This window comes from Triplophysa rosa, linkage group LG20 (assembly GCF_024868665.1).
Source record: "Triplophysa rosa linkage group LG20, Trosa_1v2, whole genome shotgun sequence".
Taxonomy (NCBI): Eukaryota; Metazoa; Chordata; class Actinopteri; order Cypriniformes; family Nemacheilidae; genus Triplophysa; species Triplophysa rosa.
Window position 1 is genome coordinate 1,138,669 of NC_079909.1, and position 26,908 is coordinate 1,165,576.

General features: G+C 43.9%; 1 protein-coding gene across 1 annotated transcript in view; it reads left to right on the forward strand.

The window, feature by feature from the left end:
* The window catches only part of LOC130571613 (serine/threonine-protein phosphatase 6 regulatory ankyrin repeat subunit C-like), a 180,343-nt gene that overhangs the window by 131,131 nt on the left and 22,304 nt on the right, over positions 1–26,908 (forward strand). Inside the window, 3 exon segments of the mRNA XM_057362739.1 lie at positions 8,433–8,520; positions 9,378–9,495; positions 9,691–9,910. Coding sequence (XP_057218722.1) covers positions 8,433–8,520; positions 9,378–9,495; positions 9,691–9,910 — 426 coding nt within the window.

The window sequence follows — 26,908 nt, forward strand, 5'->3', positions numbered from 1 at the left end:
GGCTTGACAGAGGGAGTCCTGGGGACATGGGGACACAGTCCGGGGGTAGAAGGGTCCGGGGGTGACCGGGAGTGTCGACGAAACCCAGGGGCCTCAGCATCTCTGTCTCGGCAGGCTTGAGGGGCTCGGTGAGGCAGCCGTTGAAGATCACCTTGAGCGCTGTCTCATTAAAGTCCGTCTCCTTAGCCGTGGCCAGGAAGTCCCGGGCAAAAACCCGCACGCTGTCATCCTTCTCCTGAAGGCCGAATAGGAGATGGGCCTGGCAAGAACGCGCCAGAGATAGATCTCGTTCTGTCAGGATTGGCCAAGAAGGAGAACCCAAGTGCAGGCAGCGGGTACAAACTCAAGACTTTTATTAATAAAATAAAAGACCCACGAGGGGGAAAACCAAAAGGGAACAAAGACAAACTTCAAACAAAAGCAAAACAAAGACTTCCCACGAGGGGGCAAAAAACAGAGAAACAGGATAAACTAAACTTGAAATAAGGCATGAACAAGACAAGCTATACTGGCAATGAGTAATGCACATAACAAGACAAGCAAAACAAACAGCACAGGACAGCAAACACAAGGGAATAAAATAGGGGAACTAACAAGGGATAATTACAACAGGCAGATGTGGGGAATGAAACACTGGTGGGAAGCTAAGCGAGGAAATGAGGGGAAAGGGGAAAAACACGACAGGAGAGAACATGGCCATCATAACAAACAATGACCATGTTCATGTGGTGGAGGCTATGTCTTCAGCTGTTTTATGTCGTAGACAGATGTGGCTGGCATAAACAACGTTGCCAGATTACTGAATTTGCCAGTGATGCCTGGTCATGTCTTTAACCCAGGTTCCAAGGATGTGCTAGACAGGGTGGAGTGCTCTATTACCTTAAGGGAAACTATCTAGAGGGCCTGCGGAAAGCCAGCTCCAACATTCAGACAACAATCTAGGTCATTTTAAATGCCACAGCAACCTACTTGTCCTAAACAAGCAGGTGGTGTCTCTGCCGCTACTCAACAACAGAGGTTTTGTGCACATTGTCAGAACCCTTCCACACATCCCCATAGAAAACCCCAACCCAGAAGAACAGCTCAGCGAAAGTTTTCGGGCAGAGGTGCCGGCCGTAACAGCGGCCCTGCATAGGGGTCAGGGGCTACCTGTCGATTGATCTTTTAAGGCTTCTCGAGCCGGTTGGGAGGAAATAGTGTTGGACCCATGGGTCTTCCCCTGCGCTTCACTGGAATTTGTGCTACTAGAGGGAATTATGGGAATGAACCATTTCAAGCATATCACTCAACGCACAACAAACTGGATTCAACTCGATTTATTTCATAATGCCAAAAAAAGATGGCGGTCATTGGCCTATTCTTGACCAAATTCAGCTACAAGGCATAAAAATCTTGCCATATCTGGATGATTGGCTAATCTGTGCTCCCTCTCCAGATCAGGTGTCACAGTGTACAGCGAGAGCAGCCTCAATTGTATTCCCCTTGGGTCTGCTGAAGGCACGTCCCCTACAATGATGGTTCAAACCCTGTTGGAATGAGTCATCCTTTTTAGACTGTAGTGACGGTCAGATGAGGTTGAAACAGATCGTAAATTATGAATTTTATGTTCATCCCGTTTTTATAGTCTGGGAAGTTCCGCCTCCGGGGTCATGGGCATGACTTTATTTAAATAAGGTCTCGAGAGAAGGCGGAACGAAGGTTATCATGCTTTTAGGACCATAGTGCTCATCCTTCGGTCTCACAGATTCATAGTTACATTCACAACGTACAATTTATGTGGCTTCAGCAACCAGTACTCAACTCAACTCAACTCAACTCAACTTTATTTATATAGCTCTTTTTACGGTAAGACATAGGGGCAGTTGTGGCCTAATGGTTAGAGAGTCGGACTCGTGACCAGAAGGTTGCCGGTTCGATTCCCAGGGCCGGCATGTAACAACTGAGGTGCCCTTGAGCAAGGCACTGATAGCTGCCCACTGCTCCGGGGGTACGTGTGTTCACCACTTGCTGTGCGTGTGTTCACTACTTTCTGGATGGGTTAAATGCAGAGGTCACATTTCGTTGCCTTGTACATTGTACATGTGCAATGACAATAAAGTTGAATCTAATCTAATATTGACTATAAGCAAAACAATTAAAGTTGTACGTGCAAAAACAAGAAAAAGTTGAAAACACAGAAGACCGACATACCCCCATACAAAACACTCCACACACACAATATGTGCACGTACTAACACACATGGACATAGACACACACACACGGACGCGCACGCACACACACACACACACACTTACACAGACAAGTACTCGCACACACACACGCTCAGTGAGAGCCCACATTTAAGATAAAGGAGAGAGAAGCACAGGTCAAATATAATAGACTATAAATTCCTATATGCAATATTAATTAAGTAAAACTTTAAAATTCTAAAGCAGCCCCCCCGGCCAGGCAAATAGTGCAAAAAACAGTATGCAAATGGTGGCGAGGAACCCAAAACTCTAATCGAGAAAAAAAACCTCAGAGAACCCAGGCCCAACCAGGGGATTCCAGTTCCCCTCTGGCAAAAGCTGCTGCCTCTGCACAAGCTCCAGAGAGCTTGCACAACAAGGCTAAATAAAATAAATAAACTTAATAATAAGGTAAATTATAGTTTAAGATTATCATTAATAATCTAATAGCATTTGAAATTTTGTGGTGAAGACTGTCAAGTACCGCGTCCTTCTTTATCCAGCTCTATCATCTCAGCTCTTGTCAGGGTCGCGCTTCCCATTCTCCGCTCTACCATCAGGTCAGGCCATGAACTGCATCCTGCTCGCTGTGGTAACCTTGGAACAATGAGACAAGACTGGCTGAGAGTAGAGTACTGTTCTGCACTCTTTGATGCAACAAGTACATCAGTTGTGTTTTTGGTTCCGGTTGATCTAACTAATGCAGCCTAAACCCTCAGAGGATTTATATTATGGAAGCTATCGCAGGAGCAACGCGTAGTCGCGGACAACAACGATCAACTCGAGCTGCCGTCTCCGATACTGATGTCTCGAACAGGTTTGCCCCGCTCAGTGACGCACCGACTGAGAAACCTGCTGAAAGTGCCCTAGTTATCGGTGATTCTATTGTTCGGAACGTTAACATAGAGGCACCAGCCACCATAGTCAAATGTTTACCGGGAGCCAGAGCGCCTGACATCAAGTCAAATTTAAATGTGCTGGCTAAGGCTAATCGTAAATTCAGTAAGATTGTCTATTCACGTCGGCACAAATGATGTTCGACTCCGTCAATCGGAGATCACAAAAGATAACATTAAAGAGGTGTGTGAGCTCGCAAGCATCGATGTCAGACACTGTAATATTCTCTGGCCCCCTCACTGCTTATCGTGGTGATGAGATTTATAGCAGATTATCATCACTAAATGGCTGGTTGTCTGAGTGGTGCCTGCAGAATGATATAGTTTTTATAAATAACTGGAAGAGTTTTGAGGGCAGACCTGACCTGTTGAAACGAGATGGTCTCCATCCCTCCTGGGCTGGGCTTCCATCCTGTCTAGAAATATGGCAAAAAGTCTTAATGCTAATGCTAAAACTTGACTCGCTGGGGCCCAGGTCAGGGAGCAGACAGATGGCTTAACCAACTGTCTGCTTGCCGTCTCACGTCGCAGAATACACAAAATGTACAACATGTAGTAATCCGTTCTCCCAAACATCACAAAATAGAGACTGTGTCTGTCCCCGGATTAGCAAACATAAAATAATGCGTAAACCTCTTGAAAGTAATTTAATAAACGTTAAACAAACTAAACATGAACAAAATACAGATAATCAACTGTTACGACTCGGATTGCTAAATATTAGATCTCTCTCTAATAAAGCACTTTTTGTTAACGATATGATAACAGATCATAAAATAGACATGCTCTGTTTGACAGAAACATGGCTAAAACCAGATGATTATATTGCTTTAAATGAATTCTGTCCCCCAAGATTATTATTATAAACACGAGCCTCGTCTAAAAGGCAGAGGGGGAGGTGTCGCAGCACTTTACAATAACTCTCTTAGCATTTCCCAGAAGTCGAACTCTAAATATAATTCTTTTGAAGTCATGGTTCTTCATGTTTCAACACCTAATACTAAAGATAAAACTCTTTTTAAATTGATTCTAGCTATTGTATATAGGCCTCCAGGGCACCACACAGATTTTATTAAAGAATTTGGTGGGTTCTTATCAGAACTAGTACTGGCCGCAGATAGACTCCTTGTCGTTGGTGACTTTAACATCCACGTAGATAACGTTACAGATGCCTTAGGAATGGCTTTCAAAGACACTCTTAACTCCATGGGCATTAGTCAACATGTGTCAGGACCCACTCACCTTCGTAATCATACTTTAGATTTAATACTGTCTTACGGTATAAATGTGGACGACGTTAAAATCCTTCAGCAGAGTGAAGACATTTCGGATCATTATCTGGTATTATGTTTGCTTCACTGGCCTACGGCTGCAAATAAAACTCATTGTTACAAATATGGTAGAACAATAACTTCAACTACCAAAGATGCGTTTCTCGATAATCTGCCCGAATTGTCTCAAATCATGAGAAATAACGTTGAAGATCTTGACATTACCACTGAAAATTTTAATTCCACCTTCTCGGTAACGCTAGACAAAGTTGCTCCACTACGTTTAAAGAAGATTAAAAATGGCAGCCCCACACCGTGGTATAATGAACACACTCAGGCTCTAAAGAAAGCGGCCCGAAAAATGGAGCGCAACTTTAAGAAAACTAAATTAGAGGTATTTCGTACAGCATGGAAGGATAGTAATTCGAAAATACAGGAAAGCCCTAAAAACTTCTAGATCCGCCTACTTTTCATCACTAATAGAAGAAAACCAGCACAACCCAAGGTTTTTATTTAACACAGTGGCTAAATTAACAAAACATATATCGTCAGTGACTTCTGATCCTGTATATCAGCATAGCAGTGATGAATTTATGAACTACTTCACATATAAAATCCAAGATGTTAGAGAAAAATTATAACAATGCAATCAGAAGTGAAACCCGCTGACAAACTAACTACAGCGCCCTTAAGGAGAAAATGCAATTATTTTATACCGTAGATCAAGATGAGCTGTCTAAAATTATTAGATCATCTAAATCAACAACATGCATACTAGACCCTATACCTACAAATCTACTGAAAGAGATGCTCCCAGAAATTATAGATCCTCTTCTTGGTATTATTAACTCATCTCTGACATTAGGACATGTGCCTAAAGCATATAAGGTGGCTGTTATAAGGCCCCTTGTCAAAAAACCCCAACTCGACCCTAGAGAACTAAGGAACTACAGGCCTATATCGAATCTACCTTTCATATCTAAAATTCTGGAAAAAGTAGTTTCAACTTAATTATGCTCCTTCCTCCAAAGGAATGACATCAATGAAGAATTCCAGTCTGGATTTAGAGCATGTCACAGTACAGAGACTGCTTTGATCAGAGTTACAAATGATCTGCTATTGGCGTCTGACCGAGGTTGTATCTCGTTATTGGTGCTGCTAGACCTTAGTGCTGCATTCGATACCATTGACCACAGCACACTCCTACATAGACTCGAAAATTATGTCGGCATTAAGGGAATAGCTTTGAATGGTTTAAATCTTATTTATCTGACCGTTTTCAATTTGTAGCAATAAACAATGAGGTGTCACGCAAATCGCAAGTCCAGTACGGTGTACCACAGGGCTCAGTGTTAGGGCGTCTGCTCTTCGCATTATACATGCTACCTCTAGGAGATATAATAAAGCGACACGGAGTTAGCTTTCACTGTTATGCTGATGATACTCAACTTTATATTTCCTCGAAGCCTCATGAAACACAGCAGTTCCATCGAATAATGGAATGCATAGTCGATATAAAAAACTGGATGAGTAACAACTTTTTATTACTGAACTCGGACAAAATGGAAGTGTTACTTATTGGACCGAAAACTGCTATAAGTAACAACCAAGAATACTGTTTAACTATTGACGGATGTTCCATAAAACCCTCGTCGTCAGCAAAGAATCTTGGCGTTCTATTCGATAGTAATCTGTCATTTGAGAGCCACGTCGCCAACACCTGTAAAATTGCGTTTTTCCATCTTAAGAATATATCTAAACTACGTCATATGCTGTCAATCTCAGATGCAGAGAAGTTAATTCATGCATTCATGACATCAAGACTAGATTACTGTAATGCACTGTTAGGTGGTTGCCCTGCAGGCTTATTACAAAAACTCCAATTGGTCCAAAACGCGGCAGCTCGAGTTCTTACACGTACAAAAAAGTATGAACATATTAGCCCGGTTCTGTCAACCTTGCACTGGTTACCTATAAAGCATCGCGTTAACTTTAAAATCTTGCTTATTACCTATAAAGCCTTACATGGTTTAGCTCCTCAGTACTTGAATGAACTCCTTTTGTATTACAGTCCTTCACGTGCATTACGCTCTCAGGCGTCCTGTCAGTTGGTAATACCTAGAATTTCAAAATCAAGTGCAGGTGGTAGATCCTTTTCCTATCTAGCGCCTAAACTTTGGAATAGTCTTCCCTGCACTGTCCGGGGGGCAGACACACTCTGTCAGTTTAAATCTAGACTAAAGACGGCATCTTTTTAATCTTGCATACACTACTCTTCCATAATATAAATCTTCAGAGGGTTTAGGCTGCATTAGTTAGATCAACCGGAACCAAAAACACAACTGATGTACTTGTTGCATCAAAGAGTACAGAACAGTACTCTACTCTCAGCCAGTCTTGTCTCATTGTTCCAAGGTTACCACAGCGAGCAGGATGCAGTTCATGGCCTGACCTGATGGTAGAGCGGAGAATGGGAAGTGGGGACCTGACAAGAGCTGAGATGATAGAGCTGGATAAAGAAGGACGCGGTCTCTTGACATGTCTTCACCACAAAATTTCAAATGCTATTAGATTATTAATGATAATCTTAAAATATAATTAATTTTATTATTAAGTTTATTTATTTTATTTAGCCTTGTTGTGCAAGCTCTCTGGAGCTTGTGCAGAGGCAGCAGCTTTTGCCAGAGGGGAACTGGAATCCCCTGGTTGGGCCTGGGTTCTCCTGAGGTTTTTTTTCTCGATTAGAGTTTTGGGTTCCTCGCCACCGTTTGCATACTGTTTTTGCACTATCTGCCTGACCGGGGGGGCTGCTTTAGAATTTTAAAGTTTTACTTAATTAATATTGCATATAGGAATTTATAGTCTGTTATATTTGACCTGTGCTTCTCTCTCCTTTATCCTAAATGTGTGCTCTCACTGAGCGTGTGTGTGTGTGCGTACTTGTCTGTGTACGTACGTGTGTGTGTGTGTGTGTGTGTCTCTGTGTCTGTGTGTGTTTGTGTGTGTGCGTGGTGTGTGTGGTGTGTGTGTGTGCGTGCGCATCCGTGTGTGTGTGTGTGTCTCTATGTGTATGTGTGTTAGTACGTGTGCATATTGTGTGCGTGGAGTGTTTTGTATGTGGGTATGTCTGTCTTCTGTGTTTTCAACCTTTTCTTGTTTTTGTAGGTACAACTTTAATTATTTTGCTTATAGTCAATATGTCTCATGTACAGCTGCTTTGTAACAATGAAAATTGTAAAAGCGCTTTATAAATAAAGTTGAGTTGAGTTGAGACTGTGAGTGAGAAGCGGCAGACTGTCCTTAAAAAGTTGGATTTAAACTGACAGAGTGTGTCTGCCTCCCGGACAGTGCAGGGAAGACTATTCCAAAGTTTAGGCGCTAGATAGGAAAAGGATCTACCACCTGCACTTGATTTTGAAATTCTAGGTATTACCTAGAATTAGATTCAGATAACATCATGTTATAAACTTTAAAAAATCGATTTTTTGACATTTGTAAATCGATTCAGAATCGTCCACGTCTACATTTGGATGCATTTAAGAATCAAAATTTTCCCCACCCCACCATACACAACGTTGATGCTAAATCTTATTACTTATTTTGAATAGAAAACAACAAAGATAATGTTGGTCAATTAAACAATGTGTGATTGAAAGCTGTGTGCTCTCCCAACCTTCACATCTGTCCATACCTAATCTACCAGTCATCTCCTTTAAAACCAATCCGACCCCCTCCCCAAATAAAACAACTATCAACAATTTTACTGAAAGATAAACTGTTGCTACTTTTAATTTTTGTCATGAACATGCACCTGCCCATCGGTTACGATGTACCCTCCTGATGATAGTAAAATAACACATTTTAAGATACAGAGAAATTAGGTTTATTTCAAGCCATTTCTAATTTGTTGGGAATGTTGAACAACTGAAATTAATGCACTATATGACTTTACAAACATGTTGAGGTCTCAAACCATGAGATGATACAAGAGACTATAGATCACATTGTTGACTAAATGTAAGATTGGTCCTACTAGCTGCAAAAGGTCAAGCTGACTGCCTGCTCATGCTGCTGAAACTAGCTGAAAAGACTGATGTCATCAATCTCAAGGACAAACAGGGACGGTATGTTTTACTTTAGCAGTATATAAATGTTTTCATGCAATACAATGTGTCTACACCTTTGCCAATTCAACGGTGTCTCTCAAGCCTGTTTGATGAGGTTTTAAACAATTTTCAATATAACCTTAACAGAAGCACCTAATATCAGATCAGAAGAAGGAGGGTAATAAATATTAGAAGGAGGGATATATAGAAGATTAGGGTATGCATCTCTGTGTAGGCTATGGTGTAGGTCCGACGCAGGACTATAAATCGTCCTTTAGGAGTATAAGTTGAGATGTAGTTGCAAAGTAACTTATAGTCAGTAGAATGTCTTTTGAGGGATAATCATAATAAAGTTGTAACACTTTCAATAGAAGGGAAGGAAGGAGGCAGGAACCGGCGAACATTAACAAACTTTAATTCAAAAATAAACAAACAATAATCCAAGAATAAAAGGCCGGCAGCCACCTCTCGGTCGACTGCCGGCCACACAAACATAAACAAACTTAACAGTTTCCGGGCCCGGGTCCTCTCTCTCGATGGTCCGGTCGCTCGTCCTCTTATGCTCCCGAGCTCCCCCGTGAGGCATGCGGGGACCGGCGATCGCACAGCTGACACTCGTTGCCACTTACGCCGCCGACCCTGCCTTACCCGCCCCACGGCTCTCGCCCCGCCTTCCTCGCTACAAAAGTATTAGCAGATATTAGTGAGACAGTACTAATACTCTCCTGACTGGTAGTTGACAATAAGTTGCAAATTTACTTATAATTTGTAAAATATCTAAAGTGGACTATCAAAATAAAGTGTTACCTTCTTCTCTTTCTCTTTTACAATATTGAATGATTGCTCTTGTAAACATAGAGTTGTGGTGTCTGTAGGACTCCATTGATGCTGGCTACATGGGACAGTAATACTGACTGTGTTAACATGCTACTTGAGAGAGGAAGCAACCCAGACACTGGTGAGAGAAGAAATCACACTGCACTTCACTATGCAGTAAGTATATGTACGTGTGTCTTTGTAAAACCCATAGGGATCTTATGATTTATTTCAGTCAGCAAAAATGAGATAAAATGTTCTCATTACTTGGCAAGACTGCTGCACAAATCTTTTATACATACGCAAGGGACAGCCTACAGTGCGCGTGATGCAAATTTGCATTAAATGCAGTGTTTCTCTCTCTTATTTCAGGCAGTAGTTGGTGGTGAACAGTGTGTTTCAGCGCTGCTGGTTCATGGAGCCTTCATTCTGTGCAGAGATTTTCATGGCAGGAGCCCTCTGCACTTGGCGGCCTCTTGTGGTCATGCAAGAATACTGCTACTCTTACTGGAGGCAGCAGCTCTCTCTGACCCTCTTGACTCTCTGTTAGACTACAGTGGATACACACCTGCTCACTGGGCAGCTTACCACGGTAAGAACACATACTAGCCTACTATTTCCACGTCATAAAGTAAGCATAAAGTTAAAATTGACATGATATTTGTTTGTAATAGACATTCTATTGTGCAAGATTCATTGTTGCATGTTACAAAAAATGTTGTTATTGGTAATCTGTATCTGTAATGCCTTTAACACAACCCTGCCATTCTTGTACCTGTACGTTACACCACTTCTATTTATTACTAAAGTACTATTTCACAAAAATATGAAAATACTCTCATATTTTACTCCATCCCGAGTCTCTTGAGTTTCTTAAGCCCTTTTAGGACGGGAGGTGAAGTAAAATATTTTTTATAGGAGCTTCTCAGTAATTATAGTCCCGCCCGAATGTACCATTTTAGTACAAATTACAAATAATCTCTGTAAAAATTACATGGACTTTTACTTTCTTTAAAAAGGTCCAGAATAATTACATCATATAATACTCATCCTGTGCCAATATTTACAGCTGTAAATATGTACGTAAATATTCGTTTGTGTTAAAAAATAGTTTTGGTTGTGTGGAGTCACCTAAAGAAGCATTTGATTGTCTTCTTAGCAGTGGGAGAAAGCACTTTTTAAGAGGCACAAAAGTTTTTAGGTGGGATAATTTAATTAATAAATCGTATATCACCTCAAAGGCTTTCTTCTGTGTAAGGTTTACATACGCTACAAATGAGGTAATAAATATTTCAAATCAAAATTTCATATTAAATTACTTTCTTATGAGGTAAGTATCCATGTAATAAGCGGGATAATGTACAGAAAAAAATCAGAAAAGCTTTATTGCCATGAGTGATTGCACACACAAGTAAGTTTCTATGGTGTTGTAAGCTTCTAGTACACACATTCAACATATTGACAATACAAATTATAATAAAGACAATGAAAATGGGAATAATAAATGTCACAGAAACAATGAGCTCCACCTCAAGTGCACGCTCTCCCTCACCAGAGTACTGAGCACACGTACCTGTTGCACATCTCCAATCACCAGCCCCCCACATCTCCAATCACACAGCACCCAGACTGTCACTTTGTCTTTACTTCAGTTACTAAACGTAAGTTAATTAATTTACCTGATCCCGTGCACCTACTTCCAAGTCTCCAGTGTTCTCCGGTATTTTCCAGTGTTGTCCTCGTGTGCTCCACGTGATCCCCAAGTCTACTCCCAGTGTGATTCCAAGTATTCTCCAGCAATCTCTCCAAGGGTGTGTTCATCGATTCATCACAGTATCCACCAGCTCCTGGCATCACTTCACCCTGGTAACCCAAGAGACTTTATCAGTTACTCCATAGCCTCATCAAAGATTTTATTACCTACGTTCATCTCCATTGCTCATTTCAGGAGTTCGCCTCGCATATAATAACTATAGATGGGGGATGGATATTATGCGTATTTGGCGTGCTGTCCCGGGGAGAGGGCCCCAGGTCCGGTGTGAGGGCCCCAGGTCCGGTGTGTGCCCGGACTCAGGCAGTTCCCCCCTGTTATGCTGCAGTAAAAATAGGCTGATGGTGAGGAGTTGGGGTGGAGGACGGATCATGCGAAAATGTAGAGAGAATGAGGATAAGGCATCTTGTCTATTGTAGGGTTTTTTTTCCCGGGCTGAAAGTTGAATGGTGAGATTGGTTATAGGAAGCCAGCCAGGTTAGTTATCTGCTCGTGCTCCTCCCAAACTTGGTTAATAAAACATAATTTCACCAGTTTGCCTCGCATATAATAACTATAGATGGGGACAGATATTATGCGTATTTGGCGTGCTGTCCCGTGGAGAGGGCTCCGAGCTCGGTGGTTCCCCTGAACTCGGAGCATCCGCCTCTTGCCCAGGGTCCGGTGTGTGCCTGGACTCAGGTCGTTCCCCCCAAAAAGATGCAATTGGCGTAGGACAGCAGCTGGAACACCGTGATCCCAAAGAGGCTGGCTTGAGGTTGATGGCCCTTTGCTAGTCTGTGAGATGTAAGCGAGCACTGCAGTGAGGAAGGAAGATGTGGAGCGAGGCACTACTGCGGCCGTGCAGAGTCTGGAAAAGGTTCCTGCAGGAGCGACACTACTGCGGTAGTGCTGAGTGCAGATAGGTCTTTGTGGGAGCGAATGGGAGAGATGCTGTTCTGCCCTCTGAGGAGAGGGTTGAGCTCCTGGGGGAGCAGGTACTGCAGCTGCAGTGGGCTGAGGGAGCGAAGGTAGGAGAAGCTGCAGCGGCCTCGGGGAAGAGGACTGGCCTCCACTGGAGCGAGCGCTGATGCAGCAGTAATGAAAGAAGAAAGAAGGCTCGTCTGGGAGCGGCGCTGCTGCGGCAGTGCAGAGTAAAGAAAAGGCTCCTGCGGGAGGCGACACTGCTGAGTAACGTTAGTTGCCTGAGGGAGCAGGGATGGGGAAGCTGCAGCAGCCTTGGGGAAGAAGACTGGGCTCCATTGGAGCGAGCACTGCTGTGGCAGTCATGAAGGACGATAGAAAGCTCGCCTGGGAGCGGCACTAATGTGGCAGTGCGGAGTAAAGAAAGGGCTTCTTCGGGAGTGACACTACTGCAGCACTTCGGAGTAAAGAAGGAGGCTCCTGAGGGAGGGAAGGCAGGGGCTGCAGCAGAGAGAGATAGAAGCGCGGGTCCCTGGGGGCAGTCGCTGCGGCGATGCTGGCTTCGAGAATGGTGTCTGCAGCAGCAGAGAGAGAGAAGGAAGCACGGGCCCCTAGGGGGGCGGTCGCTGCAGCAATGCTGGCTTTGAGAGTGGTGATGTCTGCTGTTGCAGAGGGTAGAGGTGTCTTGTTGCGGTGGAGAGAGATAGAAGCGCGGGCCCCTGGGGGACGGTCGCTGCAGTGATACGGGCTTCTGTAGTAGTGGTGTCTGCTGCGTCAGAGGTGGAAGCACAGGCCCCTAGGGGGCGGTCGCTGCGGTGATACGGGCTTCTGGAGTAGTGGTGTCTGCTGCATCAGAGGTGGAAGCACAGGCCCCTGGGGGACGGTCGCTGCGGCGATACGGGCTTCTGGAGTAGTCCAATCCAATCCAACTTTATTTGTTAAGCGCTTTAAAACAACCAAAGCTGACCAAAGTGCTGTACAGAAGAATAAATAAGACATCATAATAAAGAAATAACAGCTCATACGAGGTGCAAAATTACATATACAATACCACAATAAAATTTAAAAGACAAAAAGCATGAGTAAAATAATAACCACGCAATAACAAGCAATCAAAAATAATAAATAACTGGAGTAAATAAAATCAACATCTTACTAGGTGTCAAAGGCCACAGCGAAGAGATGGGTTTTAAGACGGGATTTAAAAGCAGAAAAAGAAGAGGCCTGTTTAATGTGCAGAGGCAGATCATTCCATAATTTAGGAGCCAACACAGCAAAGGCATGGCACACTCAGGAGCAACTGATCATCTGACCTGAGAGAGCGGGTGGGTATATAAGGGCGTAGAAGCTCAGAGAGGTAGGGCGGGGCAAGACCATTCAGAGCTTTAAAAGCAAATAAAAAAATTTTAAAATGGATCCTAAATTGAATAGGCAGCCAGTGGAGTGCTTTAAAACCATGCTGTGCAAGGTTTTAAAACCGTATTGGAAAGCCTCTAGAATATTATGATCTTCCATAAAGGCCATTAATTGACTGTGCACAATCTTCTCCAGGATTTTTGAAAGGAAAGGCAGTTTAGAGATAGGCCTGAAATTAGCAAGGACTGCAGGATCTAGGGCAGGTTTTTTAATCAGAGGTTGCACTACTGCATTTTTTAAATTTTCCGGGACCACACCTGAAGACAGACTGCTATGAATGACTGCAATAACAGATGGTCCTACAGTGGGGAAAACCTCCTTAAATAGTCAGGGAGGGACAGCATCCTTTGGAGAACCTAAGGGCTTCAATTGACCAACAATGTCCTGTAAAAAGGAAAGGGTCACAGGCTCAAATTTGTCAAAAACAGCAGAGCAGGGGACAGAGATTGAGGGGTCATAAGATGAAGGTGAGATTTGAGCCCTAATTGAAATGACCTTATCAATAAAAAAGTGAAGGAAATTTTCACACACAGCAGTTGGACGCCTCCATACAGGCAGTCTGCGGGGCATTTAGAAGTGAGTCAATAATAGTGTTAAACAAAACGCGAGGCTTGTGACAATTTGACAGGATAATATCTGAGAAATGTTTACTTTTAGCATCTTTCACAGTTTTCTGATAATGACGTCAACACTCCCTTAACGTTTGAAAAGACACCTGCAGTTTGTCATTCTTCCACTTGCGCTCAGCTCTACGGCACTGACGTCTGACAGCATGAGTCGTGTTGTTTAGCCAGGGCTCAGATTTAGTTTTTGGCTGCCTGGGTTTTAATGGAGCCACAGTGTCTAAAGCAGTTTGGCAGGTGGAGTGAAAACATGAGCTGAGCTTCTCTGTAGTGCACACAGACTCAAGAAAGATGGAGTTCTGACTGAAAGCAACCGAGAACTGAACAGCAGTGGAAGGGTTAATAATGCGACAGCGCCGAGCAGCAACGCGAGGTTTAACTGTATTACAGACAAAAGTATTACAGTCCAAGAAGGCATAAGAGCCTGACACAGAGGCCGTAGGTTGCGGAGATTCACCCCGTGCCAGCGGGGATGAGGGAGAGCAGGGGCCGCGGGGCCGGAACACTTCTTCCGGGCCGACGACAGGTATCAGCCAGGCGTCGACAGGGTTCAGCAAGCGTTGAGGAACAACGAGGCCAGGCACGGCTCCAATCTCAGTTCGAGAAGGCGTAGAACAACGTGCGAGATGGGCCTTCAACCTCACCAGCTGGCCGCTGCGTTTACCTCGGCAGCGGGGGCGCTTACGGCGAGAAGGTGGGGCCGGGAAGCAGTAAAGTTGAGCCGGGACCCTCACCAGGAGCAGGGGCAAAGTTTCACGTCCACCATCATCCCATTTTACTACATTTTCGGCGAAAAATCGTAGATCCAGCAGTGTTTGGCGATCATACACCAGTAAAGAGTCGACATCTAGAGCAAGGAGCGAAACAAACAGCACAAACACACACAGCACAGGCAGTGACAGACGGCAGGCCACACACACTGGCGCCATCTTTTCGTATAATTTTGGTGTCTGCCGCATCAGAGGTGGAAGCACAGGCCCCTGGGGGGCAGTCGCTGCGGCGATACAGGCTTCTGGGGTATTGGTGTCTGCTGCGGCAGAGAGTAGAGGTGTCTGTTGCTTCAGAGGTGGAAGCACAGCCCCCTGGGGGGTGGTCGCTGCGGCAACACAGGCTTCTGGAGTAGTGGTGTCTGCTGTGGCAGAGAGTAGTGGTGTCTGCTGTGGCAGAGAGTAGTGGTGTCTGCTGCGGAATAGGGTAGAGGTGTCTTGTTGCGGTGGAAAGAGATGCAAACACGGCCCCTGGGGAGCGGTCGCTGCGGCGATACAGGCTTCTTGAGTAGTGGTGTTTGCTGCGGTAGAGCATGAGATGGAAGCAACGGTGGTGACGCAACAATCCTTAGAGACTACTGTAACTCAGAGAACAGAGCATGAATTTAAATCATTTGAAGTGCATACATTGAACATAATTGTTCCAAACAAAAGTAAAAACCATTGTTTATCTTAGACCCCCTGGCCCTACACTGATTTGCTGAAGGAGTTGGCGGACTACTTGTTGGACCTATACTTCTTATCGGACCTATTGGTTAACGTTGATAAAGTATTGATTATCAGAGATTTTTATTTCCACGTAGAGGGTGCTAACGTTGATACGTAGATAGTGGCATGTACAGAGCTACTACACTCACTGGAATGATCTTGCTTGTTCTATAAACACCATGCAGTGTGCTGTGTTTTACCTTTTCTGTGTTTTTCTTATTTTTTACTGTAAAGTTGCTTTGGAAAAATGCACATTGTGAAAGGCGCTATATAAATAAAATAAAAATTAATTTAATTTAATTGAAGCACGAGCTGCTGCCGTGGCGACACTGGCTTCGAGTTGGGTGGTGTCTGCTGTGGCAGAGCACGAGATGGAAGCACAGGCCCCTCCGGGGGCGGTCGCTGCAGCGATACTGGCTTCGTGTTGGGTGGTGTCTGCCTCACACTAGAGTTCGAAGGAGGGGCAGCGGGCCATGGGCGGGGCAGAGGATTGAAAGAGATAGAGCCAAAGATAGGTCTGTGCCACCAGCGGAGGCATGCTCGTGCTACTGAGGTGGTTTTTGGCGGTGTGGGCCTGCATGGCGCTGTCGAAAGTTGCCGTTGGAGGCTTGGCTGCGTGGAAAAGCAGTCGGGCGCTGGAAGCGGCGGAGTCTGAGGTGCAGCCCGGGCTTGCCGAGGGCCTGCTACTGCAGCCTGGCGACCAGAAGCCCTTTCTGGTGATTGCAGGAGCAGGGTTTGATCAAATGCGGTCTCCGTATTCATACGGTTAGCCGTATGAAGATCTGGGAACTTTGTACGCTTTCCTGGCCAGGGACCACCCGAGAGCCCGTATGACTGACAGGTGTACAATGATGTTTCGCATGGCAAAATGTTCATGAGCGTAGAAATGTCATTGCAATAACAGACCGTTGTGAGTTCACTAAGGTTTTAAAAGTTTACAGCAACCATTATGAGTTTATGTCGTGAACCTTGCATACTTTTAAGAATCCAGCATTTAGTCGATTGTGATGAATTCTCATTGTCACTGATATGGACGCGAAAGCTTTTTATTTAGTTGGATGGCTTTGTGTTGTTTCCAGGCGGTCCGTTAAAGAATGCAACACAAATGCCACCCAGAAGCCTTGTTAAATTTAACCACTTTGAGTTAGCTGAAGTGTTTCCGGGACAAATTGCCAAATGCCTCAGACATTTAAACGACGAATCGTGGGCGTGACGTCTGATGCTGAGACTAGGTCAAATGTAATTCTTGTGTAGGTGGTACAGTACATGGGCTATGCAGATGGAGTGCTACCAGCGTGTGCATAATGCATTACTGTATGCGCAAGAAGAGAGATGCGGAGTGTGAGCATGTCACCATCACCCAAACGTTCTCAAGTATGCAATAAAGAAAAAATTAAATCTATCTATAAATAAATCTGGAGTAATAAACGAGATGCAGTTGTGTTCGGGTTGTGCAGACAAGAGAGGAAGGAGATCTTGCGCTTTAAGCACTGGTCAGATATAGGATACTGATACATTCCACTGTTTACATTTACTTAAATTAACTCACGCAGTCGTTATATCTGAGCAAGACGTGAGTAGACACTATGTAGAAAACTTATGCAAGCTGAATACATAACACAGGCAGGTTGTAGTTAACCAGCGGTCACTCTTGGAAGGACCATTTAGAAAACTTATGGACGCTGAGTACATGATACAGACAGGTTGTAGTTAACCAGTGGTCACTCTTGGAAGCACCATTTAGAAAACTTATGCACGCTGAGTACATGGTACAGATGGCTCTCCTCTTTTTGCCAAGTGGTTGATATCCTTAGGGCAACATCATGTTGACCCTGGGACAACATTTAAATCAACCAATCAGATTTCAGAAATAAATTTACAGTTTATTTTAAGTTTAATCTTACAACCAGGATTAGGTGCTTCTAGACCATTGTTTTTCACTTATCACTTCCCTCTGATTTTAGGGGTAAGTTATGGTTAGGGTTGGGCTTTGGTGTGGGTTCAGGTTTTATTTATAAAAATGTTGTCCTTAGGTCAACAAAATATGTTGTCCTGAGGACATCAACCACTTTGCAAAATCAGGTCAAGCTGGTACAGACAGCGCCGTTTATATTTACTATTCTCCAGTAAGCTTACGGTTGGCTCACTGCCGCTCACTGAGCAGTGCAGACGCTGAGAAAAGTGCGCCCGTGCTGTCAAGCGATATCTCACGCTCGAGTGCAGCAGTGGCGGCGTGAATTGAACAGTTTTCAAAAATAGAGAGATTGTACTCACCCGACTTCTGCTCCTGGAGTTAATATGAATGCTTTCATATACAAAAACAAAAATATTAACAGTATCAGCAATATAACATTGAAATTCGAGCTGATAAAAGCGACTGAATGGAACGACTAAATAATGTAGAAATAAATGTACATATAGTATGTATAGTATGAAAGGCAGCTTGTTGAACCTTTGCTTTCTGTTGGGTCCTGATCACACTGTCAGGGTTTGTTTTTGCAGTAACCGGCTGCCTGTACATTATCCCTTACTTATATATGTTTGCGCATGTGATATCAGGAAGCTAAGTATATGCACGTGGTGACTGGGAGGTGACAACGGTGCGTAAATTGAGTCACCTCTCCCACTTCTGAATAGTGCTATAGACTAGAGCTGTAGTACTCGAGTCCGGTCACGGACTCGAGACGTTTTTTTATGATCTCAGACTTGTCTTGGACTCATTGGTATTTGCACTCGGACTTGTCTCGGATTTGGTCATTGGTCTCGCCAAATGTTCTAGTCGGTCTCGACCGAGTCCAGATATATATATTTTTTCTCCTTCAAAACAAAACATTGACAGAGCATGCTTCTTGTGATCCGAAAACTGTTGCCGACTCAAGACCAAGAGCCGCACGTGTTCATAAGTTCTCTCTTCACACAGCAGTTCAGTTCAGTGTGTGCTGTTGGTGTAACTAAACTCCGGTATATTGGTTCAAGTCCGCGGGACTGTCATGCACGCCAGAAAGTGAATAACTGAATTAATTTGTAGGTAATATTAAGTGTTTACGGGAGACGCTAAATGCGAACAATTCAGGTGAACTGGTTCGACCGGTTCACTTAAAAGAATGAACCGGTTCAAATGAACGATTCGTCCGCGGCGTGAACTGAACAGCATCAATCATTCATCAGGCACGATGTCAGCGAGCAGCGGCATAATAAAATTTGGTTTACAATTTACAAACCATAAAGTTTGTAATTTGTTTGTAACACGAATTTATCGACAGTGCGCTTAAAGGGAAACTTCTTGCAACAAAACTTTCTTCAAAACCTGTGGGACAAAATCCAATTTTGTAAGAAACCTGCAAAGGTATCACAAAGAGAGGTAAGTTAATGCCATGTTTCAGAGTTAGCATTGCATTTGAGTATTTTTAGAAAGTAGTTAGCAGTTTAGAAAGTAGGGCTTAAAGATAAGATTAATCGTATTTTATTGTTATTGCGACATGAACATGTTATTTAAGTATGGGCACCAAAACGTGCTTTTAAACGAGCCGTGGGGCCTCTGCTCTTGCTGGCAGCTCCTCTATCGAACACGCACGAGCGCACACGCACACACACACACACACACACACACACACACACACACACACACACACACACACACACAAAGGAGTTAAAAAGTTCCTTATAAAAGTGGGGGGGGGGGGTTGGTTACTTTACATATAGACTGTTGGATTACCCTTGGATACTGATTTTACAGTTGTCGCCATTGAGACTCAATCAGGTAACAAAAAATGTTGCGAAACGAAACCTCCGGCCATTCCGTTGGGTCATTTCTTCAGTCACAGATTGTTGGGTCCTGGGGTTGACACATGTCTGTTTTGTTCCTTCTGTTGTGAGAGTGTGAATGTCCCGAGCACGTGGGAATGGTTTGACAGCTCCACATGCTCACCGTCTGCGTGTTAGTGTGCCCCGCCAGCTGCCACCTATTATTCCCTCGTTAGTCTTAGTGTTTTACCATTAAGACTATCAGTGCCTCATGTGGGTGGAACGCTGGTTCCTGGAGGGCCTCAACGACTCAATCACAGATGAGCTGGTGGTTATGGATGTTCCTACAGAACTAGACAAGCTGATTTCTCTGGGTCTGCATGTGGAGGCTCGTCTGGATATTCGCTGCCGGCAGCGACAAGCATCCATTCCCTGGCATCGAGTCGAGACCCCGGCTCTCACGGTTCCCGACCCGCATTCTCCTGTTCCCCTGGATTCCGAGCCTATGCAGCTGGGGAGGCTCCGCCTCACCCCTCTACAGAAGCAGCAGCGACTGTCTCAGGGACTCTGCCTCTATTGTGGGAAACCCGGACATTTCGCCATCAAGTGTCCGTTAAAAGCCAACGCCCACCAGTGGAATGGAGGATCCTGGTGGGCAAACTTCTCTTTCCTCCCTCTGATTCATCCTGCACGCAGCTGTCGTTCAAGCTTGAGTTCCAGGGAGTCATGCATTCAGATCTAGCCCTATTGGATTCGGGTGCCAGTGGCAGCTCCCTTCTGTTCCTCTCTCCAGTCCAGTTTCGGACTGGTAGATTGTTCGTTCTGGCTGTGCTGCGTCCTGAGGTCCTTCAGTGGGGACACTTGACCAGGCTGGTTTGCCATCCAGGGATTCGGGGAACGCTCGCATCGGTTCGTCAGCATTTCTGGTGGCCGTCATGGATCACCGATGTCAGACAGTTCGTGTTGGCCTGCCCGACGTGCGCCCAGTCCAAACCCAATAATCGCCTTGCCGCTGGTCTGCTCCACCCCCTCCTCGTCCCCTCCTGCCCCTGGTCACATATTGCCCTTGATTTTGTTACTGGGCTTCCTTCCTCTGGCGGCAACACTGTGGTTCTCACGGTGGTGGATCGTTTCTCCAAGGCAGTTCATTTCATTCCCCTACTCAAACTCCCCTCATCACGGGAGACCGCACAACTGCTCATTGATCATGTTTTCCGGCTCTATTGTTTGCCGGTCAACTTGGTCTCTGATAGGGGTCCGCAGTTCACCTCCCGGTTTTGGAAGGAATTTTGCAGACAGATCTGGGCCTCAGCGAGTCTGTCTTCTGGCTTTCACCTTCAGACCAACGGGCAGTACGAGCGGGCCAACCAGGATCTCGGGAGAATGCTCCGCTGTCTGACATCATCCAGTTCCTGGAGTCAACAACTGTCTTGGGTGGAATAGGCCCATAATTCCCTTCCTTCTCCTGCCTCAGGTTTGTCCCCATTCGAGTGTTCCCTTGGTTATAACCCTCCGCTCTTCCCCTCACAGGAACCCGACGCTGCGGTACTGTCTGCTCTTGCTTTCATACAGCGTTGCCGACGCACGAGGCGGAGAGCCAGAGAGGTTCTGGTCCGTACCTCTAGACGTACCAAGGCAGCGGCCGACTGCCGCCAGTCCTCGGCTCCTACCTATTTGTGTGGTCAACGGGTTTGGCTCTCCACCAAGGACCTGCCTCTCCAGGCGCCATCTCGATAGTTAGTTGATAGTCTTAATCCTGCCAGCGACCGACCCCCTCCCCCCCACATCTTGTGGACGGCTCCCCTTCCTATTCGGTTTGGAGACTCCTTGACGTGCATCGACAGGGTAGGGGATTTGTGTATCTAGTGGACTGGGAGGGCTATGGCACAGAGGAGAGGACATCTTGGACCGCTCGCTCGTTGATCATGGATCTCCATCGGAGACGAGGTGAGCCCCGTCCCAGACCGCCTGGGGGGCGCTCCTGGGGGGGGGTAATGTTGGGTCCTGGGGTTGACACATGTCTGTTTTTGTTCCTTCTGTTGTGAGAGTGTGAATGTCCGAAGCACGTGGTAACGGTTTGACAGCTCCACGTGCTCATCGTCTGTGTGTTAATGTGCCCTGCTAGCTGCCACCTATTATTCCCTCGTTAGTCTTAGTCTCACCTGGTGCTTGTTAGTTTTTCCCCATTTAGTCACTGCCACTTCTCACCATCTTTGTGGGATCGTTGCTTCTGTTTGGACCGTACCTGGCTTTTGCCTATACCTCTTGGCTAGTTGAGATCTTGCCCTGACTCCAGTTTATCTTGTCTTGTCATGTGTATGAATTTTTGTGGATACCCTATTCTATTGGATTATTTTTTCCCTTGGATTTAATTAAGACTCTGCAGTTTAGTTGGACCAGTTAACCCTTATTATTTTTTTTAATTTTTGCCCAGGCTCCAGTCTTTGTTTTCCTTGGTTTTAGTTTTTGTTTTGTTAGCGCCCCTTGGGAGTTAATCCCCACCACCGCTGCGTCACCCGCAGCCGGCGCTGCCGGCTCATCGGCATCTGGATTTCCCGGCCGCCAGCTCTTCTGTGGTCTGCCAACTCTCACTACTGGACATCTGCCTGCTGTTCCCAGTTCTAGACTCTATTTTGATTCTTACAGTGCTTCTGCCTGTGTTTGTACTCACAATAAACTCATTGTACAATACAGATAATTTTTTCTAAATACCTTGCTCTGTTTCGTAATGTGTATTCATACTCGGAACGAAAACCTGGCAACTCAAAGACTGACAAAGTGTTCTCAAAGTGTGGCAGCATCCGACAGGTACATTACAGGGAGCTCAACAGGAGAGGTAAAGTATAGTAATGGTAGGAGACAATGCATCCTAATTGTCTTTGTACCATTGTTTCGTACCAAGGTGCATGTCGCGTTGCACAATAAAATAAATTATGCATGATTGTAGAACAGTGCCGGACACAAAGGAGTCAGCAGAACTGAAGACGGGGACCAGAGCCAGAGGCGGAGCTGATGAAATGGAGGCTGCCATGGTGATGGAGGTAGAGCCAAGGGCAGTAACCTGAGCAGAGGCAGAGTGGGCGTAGTAGACTTTCCAGCAGGTGGCGCAAATGGTGGTCTGGTTGGAGCCCCTGGTGGCTTCAGCGGAACAGAATCTTGGACTTGACCAGACTTGGGAACAAACTCGTTGACTGGATTTGACTCAGGAACAGATTCATGGACTGGATTTGGCTCAGGAATGGGCTCTTGGACTTGAATAAACTCAGGAGCGGACTCTTGGGCTTGCCTTGATTTAGGAGCGGATTCTTATAATATATATATTATAAAATTATATATTATATAATATAATATATATTTATTTCAATGACACTTCATTGCATTTTTTGTGCTTGGATGCACCACTTGCGCATCCATAATGCGAATGAAGCCACGCATTTATTTTGCTTTCACGAATGCGTAACGCCGTGTTTACAGCAAGCACAAATAAATTACATGAGTTAATCCATAGTTTTTATGAGTTTTAATGTGTAAATGTCGACCTTTTGAGACAACAGTGATCAATTATTTCAGGAGCAGAATGTTTATATAAATAATACGGTATGCAGTTGCCTTAGAGTTTTAATAAAAAAAAACATATTTCATTGTAAATGTATTAAACATTGATAATCTCAATTACAATATCATGGGGAATAATATAAACAGGAATGAATTTTGCCATAATCATGAAGACCTACTGTAAGATATTTTAAGAGGCTATTGCATTAAACTTATTCATTCATGACAAGAAGGAAACGTGTGTGTTTTTCCCATATAAAAACATTGGTGAGATTAGTCACCTGTCTGTGAGTCTTGGATTGATAAACAAGATTAAAAAAACAGATGGAAATCAAAAATTGGTATTACTGAGGTCATGTATATTGCCAAATAACGTTTGTGCAGTTAAAACTATGACTCCTTCCATTTATTTAAGACAAGTTTAGCATTAAATACAATAATTAATCTTGCAATAGATGAGTATTTGTTACATGTATGACTTTGATTTTAAAGAATGAAGATTTGTATATGCCTTTCCTTTACCGGCCGTTCGCATCATCTTTTGTATGCTCAAGTTTGGTATTTTTAAATGATGCATGGCAAGCGCACTCAACAGGACATGTAGACATGCCTGGAAAAAAAAACTTGTGTTCACATTCAGTGTGGCTGATAGTAGCAAAGGCAGATGGTAAGCACTTCGAAAAAGTAGGGGAAAGCGGTGCGGCCCACGCATGCGTTTTTAGAAAGGAATGGTTCCTAATGGACACCTTCCACAAGCTTATTTTCTTCCAATAAGTGGTCGGGAAACAACTGACTTTGGTCAAAAGTCTATATAAGTTCTGTGGCAAGTGTATTGACATACTGCATCCCTGAAGTTTCCCAGCTGCATGACCAGAGAAAAGAGGTCACTTCAGAGGATGCTTAACACAGCTCAGAAGATCGTTGGGTGTGAGCTGTACATGTCCCGCTGTTATAGGAAAGCTTGCAGCATCCTGAAAGACTCATCTCATTCAGCACGTTATCTATTCAAACCCTCTGGAAGGCGATACAGGACAATGAAAGCTATAACAAACAGCCTGAGAAATAGCACAAATCCCAGAGCTGTTGCAATAATAAATGAAGCATGGCATGGCATGGCATGGCTCTTTCATGTCCACCTTGTCTAAGTAAAACTTTGCAATATCTGCAGTGGGGTATGTAGAATTACCTCAACTGTCATGTATAGGACATGTGAAGAGTAGTGCTATAGGATGTTTATTATTCGTACACAGACAATACAATACAATACACCTTTATTTATATAGCACGGTTTAAAAACAACCTAAGTTGACCAAAGTGCTTTACAACATACAATAAGACAGTAAAAGACATGTAATAAATAGGCACAATAAAACATTAAACATAGGACATAAAAAAAAACATAGATATACCCAAGCTGTAATATGTATGGTGCAAAGACAGGTTGTCAAGGGACATCGAAAGCCAGAGAAAATAAGTAGGTCTTCAAGTAAGATTTAAAAACAGGCAGAGTTGGGGCAGTTGGGGCAGAGTCTAGGGCCGGCAGCAGAAAAAGCATGGTCGCCTCGGGTTTTTAGCCTAGTCCTTGGGGCATGCAACAGGTTAGAGTTAGAGGATCTAAGTGATCTTGACGGTGTATAAGGCTGCAAGAGTTCAGCCAAGTACACTGGAGCCAGGTTGTGAAGTGACTTAAAAACAAACAAGAGTATTTTAAAATCAATTCTGTACTTCACAGGAAGCCAATGAAGTGAAATTAAAACCGGCGTAATAGACTCATATTTGCGCTTTCCGGTGAGAAGCCGAGCTGCTGCATTCTGGACTAACTGTAGGCGAGAAACAGAAGACAACGGAGCACCAACATACAGAGAATTACAATATTCAAGCCTTGATGTAACAAATGCATGTATAGCTATTTCGAACATCTTTAAAGACAAGAATGGCTTTACTTTGGAGAGAAGCCTGAGATGGTAAAAACAAGACTTGACAACAGAATTTATCTGCTTACCAAAATTCAGATTATTGTCAAGCCAAACACCCAGGAGGTAGTGTATGTTGACAGAGATGAAGTATCAAAGTCATGGACACTTTGATTATTGTGTCCAAACAAGATGAATTCAGTTTGCTCTCATTAAGACATAAGAAATTAGTTGATAGCCAAAGTTTTAATTCATCCAAGCAATCCAAAATGGGCTTAATGGCGTGTCTATTACCACGTTTTATGGGTATGTAGATTTGGGTGTCGTCTGCATATAGATGGAAAGAGACCCTGCGCTTATTAAAAATAAGCCCTAGGGGAAGCATATAAAGTGAGAACAATACTGGCCCAAGGATCGATCCTTGAGGTACCCCTGATATTAAATGGATCTCGGAAGAAGAATGATGCCCAATGTTAACAACAAATCTCCTATTTGTGAGATATGACCTAAACCACTGTAAGACTGTGCCCCGTAGACCAACGCATGCCTCCAGACGAGATAAAAGAATATCATGGTTGACCAGGTCAAAGGCAGAGCTGAGGTCTAATAAAACCAGAGCCGCAGACTGACCAGAATCCATGGTCAAGATGATATCATTAACAACCCTTAGAAGGGCAGACTCCGTGCTATGGCAGGATTTAAAACCGGACTGAAATTTTTCATGGATAGCATTAAGAGACAAGTGAGATTGAAGTTGATATAAAACAGTTTTCTCCAAAATTTTAGATAAAAAGGGGGGATTTGAGATTGGACGAAATGCAATCAGAAGTGAAACCCGCTGAACAAACTAACTACAGCGCCCCTAAGGAGATAATGCAATTATTTTATACCGTAGATCACGATGAGCTGTCTAAAATCATTAGATCATCTAAATCATGCATGCTAGACCCTATACCTACAAATCTACTGAAAAAAAAGCTCCCAGAAATTATAGATCCTATTCTTGGTATTATTAACTCATCTCTGACATTAGGACATGTGCCTAAAGCATATAAGGTGGCTGTTATAAGGCACCTTGTCAAAAAACCCCAACTCGACCCTAGAGAACTAGGGAACTACAGGCCTATATCGCATCTACCTTTCATATCTAAAGTTCTGGAAAAAGTAGTTTCAACTCAATTATGCTCCTTCCTCCAAAGAAATAACATCAATGAAGAATTCCAGTCTGGATTTAGAGCATGTCACAATACAGAGACTGCTTTGATCAGAGTTACAAACGATCTGCTATTGGCGTCTGACCAAGGTTGTATCTCGTTATTGGTGCTGCTAGACCTTAGTGCTGCATTCGATACCATTGACCACAGCACACTCCTACATAGACTCGAAAATTACGTTGGCATTAAAGGAATAGCTTTGAAATGGTTTAAATCTTATTTATTCAACCGTTTTCAATTTGTAGCAATAAACAATGAGTTGTCACACAAATCGCAAGTCCAGTACTGTGTACCACAGGGCTCAGTCTTAGGGCCTCTGCTCTTCGCATTATACATGCTACCTCTAGGAGATATAATAAAGCGACACGGAGTTAGCATTCACTGTTATGCTGATGATACTCAAGTTTATATTTCCTCGAAGCCTCATGAAACACAGCAGTTCCATCGAATAATGGAATGCATAGTCGATATAAAAAACTGGATGAGTAACAACTTTTAATTACTGAACTCGGACAAAACAGAAGTGTTACTTATTGGACTGAAAACTGCAATAAGTAACAACCAAGAATACTGCTTAACTATTGACGGATGTTCCATAAAACCCTCGTCGTCAGAAAAGAATCTTGGCGTTCTATTCGATAGTAATCTCTCATTTGAGAGCCACATCGCCAACACCTGTAAAATTGCGTTTTTACATCTTAAGAATATATCTAAACTACGTCATATGCTGTCAATCTCAGATGCAGAGAAGTTAATTCATGCATTCATGACATCAAGACTAGATTACTGTAATGCACTGTTAGGTGGTTGCCCTGCAGGCTTATTACAAAAACTCCAATTGGTCCAAAACGCGGCAGCTCGAGTTCTTACACGTACAAAAAAGTATGAACATATTAGCCCGGTTCTGTCAACCTTGCACTGGTTACCTATAAAGCATCGCGTTAACTTTAAAATCTTGCTTATTACCTATAAAGCC